Source organism: Sphaerodactylus townsendi, linkage group LG04, assembly GCF_021028975.2.
Source record: "Sphaerodactylus townsendi isolate TG3544 linkage group LG04, MPM_Stown_v2.3, whole genome shotgun sequence".
Taxonomy (NCBI): domain Eukaryota; kingdom Metazoa; phylum Chordata; class Lepidosauria; order Squamata; family Sphaerodactylidae; genus Sphaerodactylus; species Sphaerodactylus townsendi.
The window spans coordinates 124,378,354-124,394,328 of NC_059428.1; the positions used below are offsets into that span (position 1 = coordinate 124,378,354).

At 41.9% G+C, this 15,975-nt stretch overlaps 1 protein-coding gene across 5 annotated transcripts in view; it reads left to right on the forward strand.

The window, feature by feature from the left end:
• Positions 1 to 15,975, forward strand: part of DACH1 (dachshund family transcription factor 1) — a 454,713-nt gene that overhangs the window by 229,815 nt on the left and 208,923 nt on the right. For 4 of the 5 annotated variants that reach the window (XM_048492794.1, XM_048492795.1, XM_048492796.1 and 1 more), the window contains one exon: positions 3,153 to 3,314. The exons of the other annotated variant lie outside the window; for it this stretch is intronic. In XM_048492794.1, the coding sequence (XP_048348751.1) occupies positions 3,153 to 3,314 (162 nt within the window). The remainder of the gene's footprint in view (positions 1 to 3,152; positions 3,315 to 15,975) is intronic. 5 annotated transcript variants of the gene reach the window in all.

Below are 15,975 nucleotides of genomic sequence, written 5' to 3' on the forward strand. Positions count from 1 at the left end.
AGGGGGGGGGGAGCAGAAGCTTCGCTTTATTCCACCTTCTGTGACGGCTGTGGCAATTTCATATCCCTGCATCTTGCTAATCTTTCAGTTCCACAGAAGTAAACAATAGATTTCATAAATTAGAAATATGTGCTTCAGAACATGCCTCTAAAGATAAAAAACAAGGCTGTAAACATTTATGACTGAAACAAACTAGATTGTTCAAACGCTGCCATGATGTATCATGTATATCAATATGGCACTGATATCAGTTAGAATGCAAACAAGGTTTTAAATGATGTGCCCCTTCATTTCAGCTGGAGAATCCACTTTACGCCATCTGCCTATCAGATGGTTAGAAACCAGGACTGCGTATTAATGCCACATGTTCGATTTTCCCCCCTCCTCCTCGTAATAGTTAGATTCATATTGCTAATAGCTGTGCAGGAGCACTGTCGGTGAAATTTGTGTGACGCTGGAGTGATGAGATATTTATAAAGTGCCCTGTCTCTCTGGATAATCAGCAGGAAGAATGCCAGACATAAACAGCTTATCAATTTCAGAATATTAACGATAACTACTGCCTGCAACTTTAATAGGGTGACTTTTTTGACACATTTGTTTACATTTTTGGGAATAGATCCTGGCAAAAACTGAAGAAAGAATGCTTTTTGAAAACAAATCTGTGTCGTTATGTCTGTATTTTGGTTATGCTTTTAAGATTTTATTGTGTTACGAACAAATAAATTAGCCTATGACATGTGCAGTATTTATAGCACTTGTAGCATATGTAAGAAACCAATCACATCTGAAATTCCTCATCTTAAAAGGAAAAAGAAAAAAGTCATGAGGATCACAGTGCTTGTTAGGTATTATGGTTTCCCAACTGCAACCAACTGTGATGAAAATCAAAGCTAGAAATAAAGAACGCACCAAATATTAGTTTTAGATTAGATCCACCCTGAAATTAAAGAAGAGATATTTTGGAATTGCTTTTGTGTAGTGCTATCCTTTGGTAGAATTTTCATTATGGTAAGTAGCACAACCCTGTAGAACTTATTTTTATTTCTTTATAATTTGATTTCTAGGCTTCCCTTCTTCATATGGGTTCTGGGCGGCTTCCAGCACAACAATTCAGCAAACATTCATAAGAGTCGATTTCATAACCCCCAACGCCCTATGCATAGCTCATTAAGGATGGAATTAGCAACATGCAATATCAATAAACAATTCACAGCAAAGAAACAGAGGGCCTCAAATACATGACAGAAAGAAACAGAAAAGGGAAACGGAGGAGAAGGGAGGCCAGCCAGTTGGAATGTTGTTGCTGCACTTGGCCAAAGGCCTGGTGGAACAGCTCCATCTTGCAAGAACTATGATAAATCCCACAGAGCTTGGGTCTCATGTGACACAGCATTCCACCATGAGCTTCAGGAAGGGCTTGGATGGTATACTGGTGGCACAATACATGGCACACTCTTTTGCCTTTTGCTGGTGAGCCTTTGTAGTGCAGCCGCAGAACTTCTGTGGAGATGGCTGGATCAATTACAGTGTGATCGAGTCAGGCAGGAAGGGCCTATGGGCCTTCAGGGCCTGCTGGAACCAGTATTCTCAGCTGTTGTAGTGTCACAGGAAGAATCAGGGGTCAAGGGCCTGTGCATCCTTGGTGTGGCTTTACTAGGCTGGTGGACCCTAGGGCTATCTTGGCATAGGACCTGGTGAGGCTGTATAGTGCAACAGGATTTTTATTTTATGGGGTTTTTATACTACCCCTCCCTTTTGGAATAATTCAAGTTTGCAGGTGCCCTATCATGGACATGGACAGTTGGGAGAACTGGATAATTAAAGTTTGACAGTGGATTCATACTGAGTTGTGAAGAAATGTGCTATATAGAATTTATTTATAAAAGGTGGTGTTTTTAATTGTGGTGTTTATTTTCAAAACTGTATGGAATCCCTGTCCTTGGAATTGACCTTCTTTTCTGCCCCCTGTGGACAGTCATGTAGGGTTATACTTGTTTGTAAATCAATGCTAGAGCTATTAATTAAAAGAAAATGTATATGCTTAGCAAGAGCATTACTTACAGTTGTGTGTGGGATGTGCATGCTGCAGTATCAGATTGACAGTGACACGTGTAGCTCCTTCACACACACACACACACACACACACACACACACACACACACACACACACACACACACACACACAAATACTGCTCTTGTGTGCAGTTCACCCTTTCTAATGCTGCCTGCTTGAACATTTTTCGGGTGTTGATCATTATATCCAACTCGGAAACAAAAATCTATTTATTGGTTCGGATCCTAAGGAGAAGAAACAGCTCTTACAATGGGTGAGTTTCTGTTTGGGACCTTTTGGCCTCATTCATTGGAACAGTCCTACACAAAGGGAATAACATAACTGAGAGGCAACCACCAAGCATACCATTTCATGTGAGGTAACCTAGTTGTTTGAATGGTGCACAGGCAGTAGACTGAAACGGTGAACTCTTGGGTACTGGAGAGACACGCAGTCATAGCCAAGTTGTCTCATACAATATCTGTGTTAAAACTAGTCCTTCTCTTTTTTCTCTGTTAGTTACCATCGAGTCCACCAATAATCCTCATAGGTATTAGGTGGTTTATCACCATCTTGATGCAATTCAAAATTGTAATTTGTTGGGATATTTTAATGTTTTAATTGTTTAATGTTTAATACGTGGTTCTTGCTTGTTGGTCACATAAAGTGTTGTGAGCCACCCTGAACCTGGAAAGGAAGGCACCATATTAAATAAATAAATATTTTAGTTTACAATACATATGTGTTCCCTCAGGCTATGCAAGCCAAGTTAGCAACCATTTCTGAGAGCTAAGAACATAAGTGGATAGCATTGCCAGCTATTACTGATGGAAAGTTTACATGCTCTAGAAAAAAAACATGACATGATAAATAGCCATTTTGATTTTAATTTTGTGTGGCTGATTTCCCGTAAAAATAAGAAACCATTAAAAAAATCTCTTACTGATAATGTTAATAAATACCTCAGAAAGAAAATATAGCTTTTTGAGCTATGTGTTGCTAAAGTTGCTTTCTAGTAACTGAGTAATGCCTTGGGTTCAGATAAATTTAAATGGAAAATTGGTGAGAAGTTATAATTTCATTACTCACTTTTTAGGTCTCACAGCTGCAGCAGCTGCAGCAGCCGCAGCCACCAACGCCGCGATTGCAGAAGCCATGAAGGTGAAAAAAATCAAGTTAGAAGCTATGTCAAACTATCATGCCAGTAATAATCAGCACGGAGCAGAGTCCGAGAATGGAGATCTGAATTCTAGTGTGGGTAAGTTTCCGACCTAACAGCAAAATCTCAACTTAAATTATGCCCTCGTTAACTATAATACGTGGTTCTTGCTTGTTGGTGAAAAGGTAGAGGGAAAGATGTGATAAATTATCTGGGTTTTGGCTTCCTTGAATACAAAAATTAATAGATTTTGCATGGTAGGATTTGTGCTTTTTTGTTTTTTAAGAGTGTACCCTTTTTAGGGAATTCCCTGTAGATTGATTTATTCCCAGATTAATGTATAGTCTAGAACAGTGGTTCCCAACCTTTTTTCACTTGCGTACCTCTTGACTACCTGTTTCCTTAAAATTGTACCCCCATATTAGCAAATCCATTACTTAATTTTTTTGGCATGCTCCCAAACTCTGGTGCATACCCCTGGGGTTATGTGTACCCCAGGTTGGGAACCACTACACTAGAATAATGGCATTTGAATGCTCTCATTGTTCCACTGTTCCAGGACTAACTGAAACTATCAAAGTATATCCCACCAATGCGATCCCAACCACATTAAGCTAAAATATTTAACATTAGTTTTATCTGACAGTCATTTGATCAATTCAGGACAAATTCTTTGGCTTAACTCGTTTGGGGAACTCATAGTTTGGACAATTATCAGTCCTTTCCGATTCATAAGTTGATATGATCTATTTGTGTGTATACCCAATTTATTGTTGGTTGTTTATTGTGCAATTACACCAGCTTTTAAGGTCATTCCATTGAATTGGGTTCCTTCTGCTTGCTGAAAGTTTTGGTACTGTTAACTACTGTACACGGCAGGGGTCGCATAGACATAAAACCAACATGACAATGTACGGTACAGTACAGTAAACCTTTATTAGGCATAAATAATTCTACATACAATGACAATGTAATATATTCCTCTTTTTATATTCTGCAGTTTTTTTGAGGTTATTCTTAAGGATGAAAACTTGACATATTTTTTGTTCAAAACCATTCTGTACATATTTATTATTTAACCTGTGCTTAAGAACAAAAGCCACAAATGTCCATGTCAGCGGATTTTGAGGGTAGTCTTCCTTCCTTCCTTCCTTCCTTCCTTCCTTCCTTCCTTCCTTCCTTCCTTCCTTCCTTCCTTCCTTCCTTCCTTCCTTCCTTCCTTCCTTCCTTCCTTCCTTCCTTCCTTCCTTCCTTCCTTCCTTCCTTCCTTCCTTCCTTCCTTCCTTCCTTCCTTCCTTCCTTCCTTCCTTCCTCTTAATGTTTCAGCTGAAGGCAAAAAGAAAGAAAAAAGAGCTAATGGTATTGCTAGAGGAAGCAGGTTTACTTGTAATAAAGACAGATGAGGGTATAGTACTTCGATCATTAGAAAAAAGAGATGAACAGCAGGTGGGGTGGAAAGGGGAAAGTGCAAGAAATATTAGGCTGCAAGGAGGAGTTACAGGTAACTACCGTGAGATTCGTAGAAGGGTTGGCTGTCTTTAAGCCCTTGAGGAAAGGAAAGCAATTAGAACCAGTTCCTACTTCTGACTTGTAACACGATGTCAGTTAAATGGTTGGTTCACAGGTGGCATTCTCAGCGTGACTGCAAGTTCTGCTTGATTTAATCATTAGATTAATCAACTAAAGCTTTAATGAATCAGTCAGTGATGACCAAACTTAATCAGTAGGCCATTCCTATTGAGGATATTTTGGTTCGTGCGTACTCTGGTAAGGAATTCCAAAGGCAGTAAATGTGGATGGCCTTTTCCATTCACAGTGACCAATATTTGTTTTCTGAAAATCCACTTACCGTGCACTTTCTTCAGTATATTAAAAAGACACCTATCGGTATATTGATGGTTTAGCACTAGTACATTTACAGTGTAGTCCTATGAGAGTTAGATTGTGTACATGTGAAGATGCCTTCTGTTGAGACAGACCTTTGGTATGTTAATATCAGTATTGTCTATTCTAACTGGCTGTCCAGGACCCCATGTAGAGCCCCTGGACAGTGCTGTGTAGCAATTAAGAATGGTGGACCCTTATCTGGATAACTGGATTTGATTCCCCAATCCTCCACATGAGCAATGGATTCTAATTTGGAGAATCAGATCTGTTTCCTCACTCCTACACATGAAGTCAACTAAGTGACCATGGGCCAGTCACACTTCTCTTAGAACTCTCTCAACCCCACCTGTACCTCACAAGGTGCCTGCTGTGGGGAGAGGAAGGGAAGGAGTCTTGTCAGTTTCCTTGAGACTCCTTGCAGGAGAAAACTCTTCTTTTTTCACGTTACCTACTACCATTCCTTTTGACAGGGGCTGGGGATTCAACATGGGGCCTTCTGCAAGCAAAGCCCCTGCTGTACCCCTGAGCCATGCTCCTTTGAAAGACACTTCATCAGAATGTCCCATTTCTAACAAAGATGAAGGATAGTGTGGTTTAGTGGTTAGCAGTGGCATATCTGCCTAGAGACAAGGGGGGTCAAATGTCCCCAGGGAGCCTCCTTGTGGGGGGTGCAAAAATTGCAGGTTCGTTTGTGTGTATTTTGAATTTTTTAGTGTTTTTCAGTGTTTTGCCTGCAGGGGGCGCTGTGTTTTTGCTAACAGCACCCAAATTTCAGGGATTCTTTGGCAGACTCTCCTGACAATACCACACAGGATTGGTGATGTTTGGTTCAGGGGATCCAAAGTTATGGGCTTCCAAAGGGGGTGCCCCCATACCCCATTGTTTCCAATGGAAGCTAATAGGAGATGTGGGCTACACCTTTGAGGGTCCATCACTTTGCCCCCCCCCCTGCACCAAACTTCACCAAACCTCGGTGGTATAATCAGGAGAGCCTCTTACTGATACCACCCAGGTTTTGTGAAGTTTGGTCCAGGGGGTCCAAAGCTGTGGGCTCCCAAAAGGGGTGCCCCATCCCCCATTGTTTCCAATGGGAGCTAATAGGAGATGTGGGCTACACCTTTGAGGGTCCATAACTTTGGATCTCCTGAACTAAACTTCACCAAACCTGGATGGTATCATCAGGAGAGCCTCCTAAAAATACCCTGAAATTCTGGTGCTGCTAGCTTAACAATTACACCTCTGACAGCAGGCACCCCTCAAATTTCTCCAGATTCTCCTTTTAAATCCACCCCCTTCAGCATGGGTTTAAAGAGAGAATCTGAGGTCCCCTGTTTAAACATGGAAAGTGATGTTGTTTCATGGTTGGGGAGAATCTACTCCAAAACAGCATCACTTTCAATGTTGTTTTAACTGGGGACCCCAGATTCTCCCTTTAAGGTGGATTTAAAAGAAGAACCTGGGCTCCCTAGTTTAAACACCATTGAAAGTGATGCTGTTTGGGGGGGATTCCACTGGAGGTGTTTTGTGAGAGATGATGCTGACACTTGTTTGATAAATGTTTTGCTGGGGGTGATTTGTGAGAGATTTACATGCTTAATACCCACTTGCACTGGCTTGGAGCTGTTTCTCGGGCTAACAACGTACCTCATAGGGTTGGTGTGAGGTCAAAATTAGGAAAGATAGTTGGTGGGGAGAGAGCCATGTATGTTTTTCTGGGGGTGGGGGGTGATTTGTGAGATATGATGCTGACAAATCACCCCTCTCTCCCCACCAACTCTCTTTCCTAATTACCAAATGATGTAGGGTGGTGAAAACCGCAAAGGATTGTGAAGAGTCTGAGTGGACCTTTATAAATTAGGTGAGCGGGCTAAGAAATGGCAAATGCAGTTCAATGTAGCAAAATGTAAAGTGATGCACATGGGGAAAAAAATCCAAACTTTACATTCACGCTACAGGGGTCAGTGCTATCAGCCATAGACCAGGAAAGGGATTTGGGCATCTTAGTTGATAGTTCCATGGGAATGTCGACTCAACGCATGGCAGCTGTGAAAAAGGCAAACTCTATGTTGGGGATCATTAGGAAAGGAATTGATAATAAAACTGCAAAGATTGTCATGCCCTTATATAAAGCAGTGATCCGACCGCACTTGGAGTTCTGTGTTCAGTTCTGGTTGCCCCGTCTCAAAACGACATCGAAGAGATAGAAAAAGTGCAGAGAAGGGCAACGAGGATGATTGAGGGATTGGAGCACCTTCCTTATGAGGAGAGGCTGCAGCGTTTGGGACTCTTTAGTTTGGAGAGGAGACGTCTGAGGGGGTTTATGATTGAAGTCTATAAAATAATGCATGAGGTAGAAAATGTTGACAGAGATAAATTTTTCTCTCTTTCTCACAATACTAAAACCAGGGGGCATACATTGAAAATTCTGGGGGGAAGAATTAGGACTAATAAAAGGAAACATTTCTTCACGTAATGTGTGATTGGTGTTTGGAATATGCTGCCACAGGAGGTGGTGATGGCCACTAACCTGGATAGCTTTAAAAAGGGCTTGGACAGATTTATGGAGGAGAAGTCAATCTATGGCTACTAATCTTGATCCTCCTTGATCTGAGATTGCAAATGCCTTAGCAGACCAGGTGCTCAGCAGCAGCAGCAGCAGCAGCAAAAGGCCATTTCTTTCACACTTTGCATGTGAGCTCCCAAAGGCATCTGGTGGGCCACTGCGAGTAGCAGAGTGCTGGACTAGATGGGCTGTGGTCTGATCCAGCAGGCTCGTTCTTATGTTCTTAGGTAAATTTTTTGCTAGGGGTGATTTGTGAGAGATTTACATGCTTAATACCCACTTGCACTGGCTTGGAGCGGTTTTTCAGGCTAACAACCTTCCTCATAGGGTTGGTGTGAGGACAAAATTAGGAAAGAGTTGGTGGGGAGAGAGCCATGTATGTTTTGCTGGGGATGGGAAGTGCTTTGTGAGCTTGTGCATTGTTTGGTCATGGTGGGGGAGGGTGGCTGCCCATATTGGGGTGTGGGAGGCACCAAACTCAGGTTTTGTCCCCAGGCTCCAGTTTGCCTAGATACACCTTTGGTGGTTAGGGGGCTGGACGAGGATGTGGAGCAAATCCTGTTTCAACCAAACAGAAGGGAGTGATCCTTCACATGAGGGTGGTGGTGGTGGTGATGAAACAAAGCGAGAACCTTTAAGCAGTCAAGCAAGCAATAGTGAAATGAAGATTGTAATCAATTACCTGGAAAAATATTCGTATTCTAAAGATTTTTTAACGTAAATATCACAGTGATGGATGCGTGCAAAACAAAAACTATTACAAAAAAGGTGTCAGGGTCTGTTCGCCCGCTGGGTCTGACAGTGAGAATGATAGCCTGTCATGCTGGTCATTTGACTCAGCAACACCTAGCCCAGGGGTCGGGAACCTTTTCCGCTCAAAGAGCCATTTGGCTCACCCGGGCGAAGAGGGGCTCGGCGGCTCGGCCTGGCCGGCCGCCGGGAAAGCGCCCACCCCGCAATCAGCGGGGCGGGCAAGAGGTAAAGCCCGCGGCTCGGCCTGGCCAGCTGCGGGGGAGAAATGCGCCCGCCCTGCTTCCTGCAGGGCGGGCGAAGAGGGGACCGGCGGCTCGGCCTGGCCGGCCACCGGGAAAGCACCCGCCCCGCAATCAGCGGGGCAGGCAAGAGGTAAAGCCCGCGGCTTGGGCCAGGCCGGCCTCGGGGGAGAAATGCGCCCGCCCTGCTTCCTGCAGGGCGGGCGAAGAGGGGACTGGCGGCTTGGCCTGGCCGGCCGCCGGGAAAGCGCCCGCCCCGCAATCAGCGGGGCAGGCAAGAGGCAAAGCCCGCGGCGCGGCCTGGCCAGCCGCGGGCGAATGATGCGCCTGCCCTGCTTCCTGCAGGGCGGGCGAAGATGGGGCCCCGGCTCGGCTCATGGAGCCGCAGAACAGCGGCGGAAGAGCCGCATGCGGCTCGCGAGCCGCGGCTTCCCGACCCCTGACCTAGCTGCAGTACCTCATTGGAGGATGAGGAGCCAGCTGCGGCCACACCAGCCTCTGATAGCCTTACAGACCTAGGGCCAGCTCAGCCAGCACCCCCAGAACAGGCCCAGAGCTTACCCCCCCCCCCCCCCCCCGCTTTCAGTCCTCCTAGTTCCCCTACCCCGCTAGACCAGCGCTGGCAATGGCTGCGGCGGGACCTCACAGAGCTCTGGAGTTCAGCTAGGCTGGCTGCTCGCAAAATGTGAGTGCTCACAGATTCAGCTCGTAACAAAAGGAAAGCTTTAGGAACATAAGAACGAGCCTGCTGGATCAGACCAGAGTCCATCCAGTCCAGCACTCTGCTACTTGCAGTGGCCCACCAGATGCCTTTGGGAGCTCACAACAGTAACTTTAGTGTTACTGTTGATATAAACAAGGGACAAATAAGTTGTTCCCTTGTACTCTCCTGCTCTGAACTCCTCAAAACTTGTTCTTGATCCATGTCATTCTTATTTTTAGATTGTCTGTGTGCACTGTTTTTCCTGCACTTAACAGTTTCAGGAATAAGGACATTTCCACCAAACTGATACAGATTTCCCTACCCTCACCTGCAGCTGTAAGAATAAAAACTAATAATAGAGCTACGTTAATCAGCATATGACAATGAGGATATAACCAGCTATTGTCTTAGCAAACAATAAGCAATTTAGAAGAGACATTATTCTTTCTGGCTTCAATTACTCCTGTATTGACCTGACTTTTCTTTTCATATCATTTATATTTATGTGTTACCAAATCTACAAGTCCAATTTAGTCTTAAAACTCCTGATGCTACCAAAATGTTATATTTCCTTGATAAAGAATATGAACTTCTGCACATTGTACATCTAATTGTACATCAGAGCCACTTCACGTTGAAAGCAAGCACTGTGAAGCGGCTCTGATCTACAATTAGTGTTCCTGGCTTTGACAGCAAAATAAAAAAATGAAATTAACAAAAGATTTAAAAGAAAAAGATATTATGTGCATGTACAGAGATAAATTAACATTTCTTTGTAAAATTATGTTTATTTTGTAAAATTCGTAAGCATTGCAATCTGAAAAAGCACCTATTTTCAAGACAAATAATTATGGATTTTGTAAGTACATTTTATAGTATACAGCCAGTGAGTTTCAGTCCTTGTTCTGGGTTTCTCTAAAATTCTTCGTGGGAAGATTGATACTGGTAAATAAACTGAGCCAGCGTGGTGTAGTGGTTAAGAGCAGGTGGATTCTAATCTAGAGAACCTGGTTTGATTTCCCACTCCTCCATCTGAGTGGCAGAGGCTTATCTGGTGAACAAGATGTGTTTCCACACTCCTACATTCCTGCTGGGTGACCTTGGGCTAGTCACAGTTCTTTGGAACTCTCTCAACCCCACCTACCATACAAGGTGTCTGTTGTGGGGAGAGGAAGGGAAAGGAGCCTATAAGCCACCTTGAGTCTCCTTACAGGAGAGAAAGGTGAGATATAACTCCTCCTCTTCCTCCTCATCCTCCTCCTTCCCTCCCCCATGTGGAGGGTCAAAAACCCTCCGAGGTCATCATAAATCATAGCAAAAAAAAAGGCAGGAGTTTGAGGAGTGATGGGTTATTCTAGGTCTAGGACATGTAGTCCATCCCTGGTAAAACTGTGAGTGCATAATAGAACATGTCCCAATACACAATGATTCTTTAGCAATCAGGTTCAGGTATAAATTGTAGATTTAGGGTACAAATGCTGAAAAGTAATGGAGTAAGCAAAAAAGTAATTGAGTAAGCAAATCCTAGGGTGGCTTATATTCAATTTAAAACAATACATAAAATAACACATGAAAGCATCATGAAATCAAGACAGTTCCATTCTCCTTCCTATTGAAGATAGTGATATGCACCTTTCAGCTCATTTACCACATTCCCAGGTAGTCTGGCCCAAACTGGATTGTCCTTACTCCAAGATGGTCCAATTTGGAACAGAAGTGAATGGGTCATTCTAATGTAAAACTCCAGGGGACCAAAATCCCAGACAATCTAGGAGGTACTCTTGCTTAAAATGTGATGGTTTCTATCACACTTTTCTTCTGGGGTTGGGCTCAATCCTTCTTCCCCACATTTTAGCCCAGCTTCTTCAGAGTACAGGCACTAAGCAGGGGGTCAGCCATGGTCACACCTAGGATGGGAGACCACCAAGGAAAACTGGGTTTGAGCTTGCTACTCAGAGGAAGACGATAGGAAACCACTTCTGCTCATCTCTTGCTTTAAAAACTCAATTGGCCAGCCTGAGTCAGCTGCAACTTTATGGCCCACAGTTGTTGCTCTCTTAGGTTTTAGCTTGAAGACAGGGTCTTTCTCTGAGTGTTTGTTTCCTTTAATTTTTTATTTTTGTACCGCACCTAATTACTACAAATGCGTTATAAATAATAAGAAGGCTAAAATGAGAATAATAAAAAAAATCAGTGTAAGATTGTAGAGTAAAAGGGTCTGAAGGAGATGAATGACATTTATAATTAATAATTTCTCACCTCCCTAGTCGAGCGCCACTGCTTTGAGCTGGCAACTTCGCATGAGAATTACCTTTGAAGTGGGAAGAAGGGCCCGTGTCGGGGTCCTCACACAGCATTAGTAAAATATATGGTCTTGATGACCCGCTCCACTTTCCACAGTGAGTTGGATTCGTTTAGTTTAATATTTGCTTGCTACGATGAGATTCTCGTCTACATAGTGATAAACAGTCTGGTGCTGGCAGGTGAAGGTGACCTGTCAGTTCATATGGACAAATCCCCTGCTTACTGAAATGTACAAAATAAATCATTAAAGTGGGCAGGTGTTCATTCCCAGTTTTAAATCACCATAGATTTATGATTTGAATTAATGCTTCATTTGATCATAGAAATAGATGCTGAGACAAATGATATGCAGTGGTTGGGATTCCATACTGTAGCCATCCTAATATTGATTACTGAGAAGCCTTTGCAATCTCTTGTTTATATCAAGCAGCGTCTTGTGACAGGTCGGCTGATACCAGAAACATTGCAGATAAGAAGGAAAAATGTCCTGGATTTTTTTTAGTGGCAACTTTACACACCAGTGTGCCGCCCAGATAAATTATTTTGGTTTGCTTGTTGAAAGTAAAAATGACTTTTAAAAGGTTAGCTTTTGAAACCATACTGATTTAAAGAGAGTAGCCTTAGAAATGCAAGATTAAAAACAAGCCACATCTATATTTAATAGCAAGTGTGTTATTCTGCCCTGACCTGGCTGGCCCTGGTGAGCTCGATCTCATCAGATCTTAGAAGCTAACAGAGTTAGCCCCGGTTAATATTTGGATGGGCAACCTCCAAGTTATATAGCTATGGAGTTATGGAGCACCTTCCTTATGAGGAGAGGCTGCAGTGTTAGGGACTCTTTAGTTTAGAGAGAAGACATCTAAGGGGGGATATGATTGAAGTCTATAAAATTATGCATGGGGTAGAAAATGTTGATAGAGATAAATTTTTCTCTCTTTCTCACAATACTAGAACCAGGAAGCATACATTAAAAATGCTGGGGGGAAGAATTAGGACTAATAAAAGGAAATATTTTTTTCACAGAACGTGTGGTTGGTGTTTGGAATATGCTGCCACAGAAGGTGGTGATGGCCACTAACCTGGATAGCTTTAAAAGGGGCTTGGACAGATTTATGGAGGAGAAGTCGATTTATGGCTACCAATCTTCATCCTCTTTGATCTGAGATTGCAAATGCCTTAGCAGACCAGGTGCTCAGGAGCAGCAGCAGCAGAAGGCCATTGCTTTCACATCCTGCACGTGAGCTTCCAAAGGCACCTGGTGGGCCACTGCAAGTAGCAGAGTGCTGAACTAGATGGACTCTGGTCTGATCCAGCAAGCTCTTTCTTATGTTTTTATAGCAGGGTTGTGATGCAGAGGCAGGCAATGGCAAACCACCTCCAAATGATTCTTACCTTGACAATCCTATAGGGTTGCCATGAGTCAGTTGTTACTTGACTGCACACACTCATCTTATTAATTGTAAATGTGTCTGGCAACGCAGATTCCTGACTTTATCATTGTACGTGTGAGCCAAACCAGATGAAAGCACCAGAAATCTACAAGTTGGTTTCCAGTTGTTGTTTTAAATCTAAATAGTTTTTTAATTTTTTTATTGTATCATTTGAATTTTACATTTTATATACATATCCTTCATCATACATTTTCAAACAATACATTTTCCCCCTTTTTTTCCTCCCCGGTTACATCTTCTTCATAATTTTATCACACAAACAGCAGTAAGTTCATTCTCTGTAGCCTCTTCTCCCATATTTCTTCATTGACTCGAGCTTCTTTCATCCAGTCCACATATGTTGTCCATATCTTCAAAATGTCATTCTGTTTATCTTGCCACAATTTATTTTTGTTATTATATCAAAAATATCTAGTGTCACTTGTTCCCAGATATATTCCAACCATTTCTGAATTGTCCATTTTTTCTTTTCTTTCCAGCCTAAAGCTATTGTTGCATGTGCTACTTTAATCATTACTTTATACATATAGCTATATTTTTATCCACCCTTCTATCCTCCATTACACCCATGAACATTAAATCATTATTTAAACCAATGTTAATCTTCACCAGTTTCTCGATATATAACATTACAGTTGCCCAAATTTTTTTCACTTCTGCACATTCTATCTACATATGACTATAATATGCCTCCTGGTCTCCACAGTGCCAGCATTTGGAACTAAGTTCTTTCATCATATGTGCTAGTTGTTTTGGTGTTCTGTACCATTTTAATATCACTTTTCTTTCTAACTACATATATTTCTCAATCTTTATATTTTTCCAACTGTCTATTAATTTTTCAATATTTCCAGTGTCTAAAAATCCTTCCTTCTCCCATTTTTGATTCAATGTTCTTATCATGAATTCCTTATCTACCATATATTTATATATATGCCCTAGAATTTTCCCTTTACATTTTTCATATAGTTCAAGACACTTCGACATTATACATTCTCCTTTTATTCGTGAAACCTTTATCCTTTTTCCCTTCTAACAATACCTCTCCAAAACCAAATCCCAGTTCTCAAGCTTCCTCCTAACCTCCTCATAAAATTTTGTAATGTCATAATTTCTCCTCCTTCTATAATCAAATTTGCCACAGTTTGGATTCCTTTTCTTTTCAATATTTTTATTACTTTTTTCCCTTCTTTTCCAGCCACACTTCCCAAAGGTGCCACATCCAGAGTGCTGGGCATCCATTTACCTCTCCATTTCCCCCATATATCTAGTAGCACCTTTATGGCCCTGTTGCAGTTTGATTTTCTTTCTTCAACTCTTTATTAAAAATACCATGAACACCAACTCCTTCGTTTATTTCATTTTCGAACTTAACCCATCCTTCAACATTATCTTTATTTATACTCATCAGACTCTTAATCTGGAATGCTTCATAATATTCTTGCATTTTGGAATCCCCAACCTAAATAATTTTTTGTCATATATATAACCTAATTCATTACTCTTGGATTTTTTTGATTAAACACCCAAGCTTTCAGCTTTCTATCCCATTCCTCAAATTGCTTCTTCTTAATTTCCAAAGGAAGAGTTCGGAATAAATAAAACATTTTCGGCATTATACACATTTTTAACGCTTTGATTTTTCCTGTAATCGATAAGGTCTTCTTATCCCATTCTTTTATTTGTTTTAATATTCTTTTTCCAAATCTTAAATGGCTTCCATGCTAATTATATTTAAAACATTCTTCTCTCACCTTTCTATGTGTTATTGTAATATCCAAATATTTAATCTTCTTTTTTACTAATCTTCTCTGTAATTGTCTTTTTTTCCACATTAACCCCCACTATTTCTGTTTTCTCCATGTTAACTTTTAATCCGGAATATTTCTGAAAATCTTCTAGGATTATTTTTAATTCTTTCATTGTATCCTTTTAAATCTAAATAGTAGCCACCCTGCCCTCCTCATTTAAATTAGGAGAGAAGAGGCCAGGACCCATTTTACTGACCTGAAATGACTTCCTATAGCTGCTGTTTGAGGCATAACCTACCAACAGCTTAATGCAAGCTATATGTTTCCCCGCAGTGGGGCAAATACTGGCTCACATACATCTTGTTCTTTTCACTGAACTGGCTTTCAAAAAGGATCTCCAAACCTTTTTTTTTACCCATTAAACAGTCAAATAATATGCACATTCCAGAATGGGGGGGGGGTGTCTTTGTACTACTCTTGCACCTCAACCTAAACAGCCATTAGAATTTAAGAAATTTCAGATCACCACCCCAACATAAACCTACCAACTTGTGTATGTGTAGAATGCACATCAGCACATAGTCAGCAAGGGGAAATTTGGTACAGCAAGGATATTTTGTCTGTAGCAGCAGGCTTTTGGGTATGCATCACCTTACAGTATGCTAAAATAGTGTTGTGCTGGGTTAAAAAAGACATTTCATGAATTGGATGGTAGCATTGTGATAATTAGTAATGATTTGTACTTCAGTCACTTAATGGGTGTTCTGGCCTGAATGGCCCCAGTGAGCCCAATCTCACAAGCTAAGCAGGGTTGGCCCTGGTTAGTAATTAGATGGGAGACCACCAAGGAACTCCAGAGTCGCTATATAGAGGCAGACAATGGCGAACTATATTTGACTCTCTCTTGCCTTGAAAACCCTACCGTCTGTCCGACCGACCGACCGACCGACCGACCGACCGCCCCCCCCCCGCTCTCTATTTCTATGCTGTTTCGTGTTTGGGGTGTTTTCCAATAGATCAGGGGTCTGAAACCTGCGGCTCTTCAGATGTCCATGTACTACAATTCCCATCAGCCCCTGCCACCCCAATTGGCCATGCTGGCAGGGGCT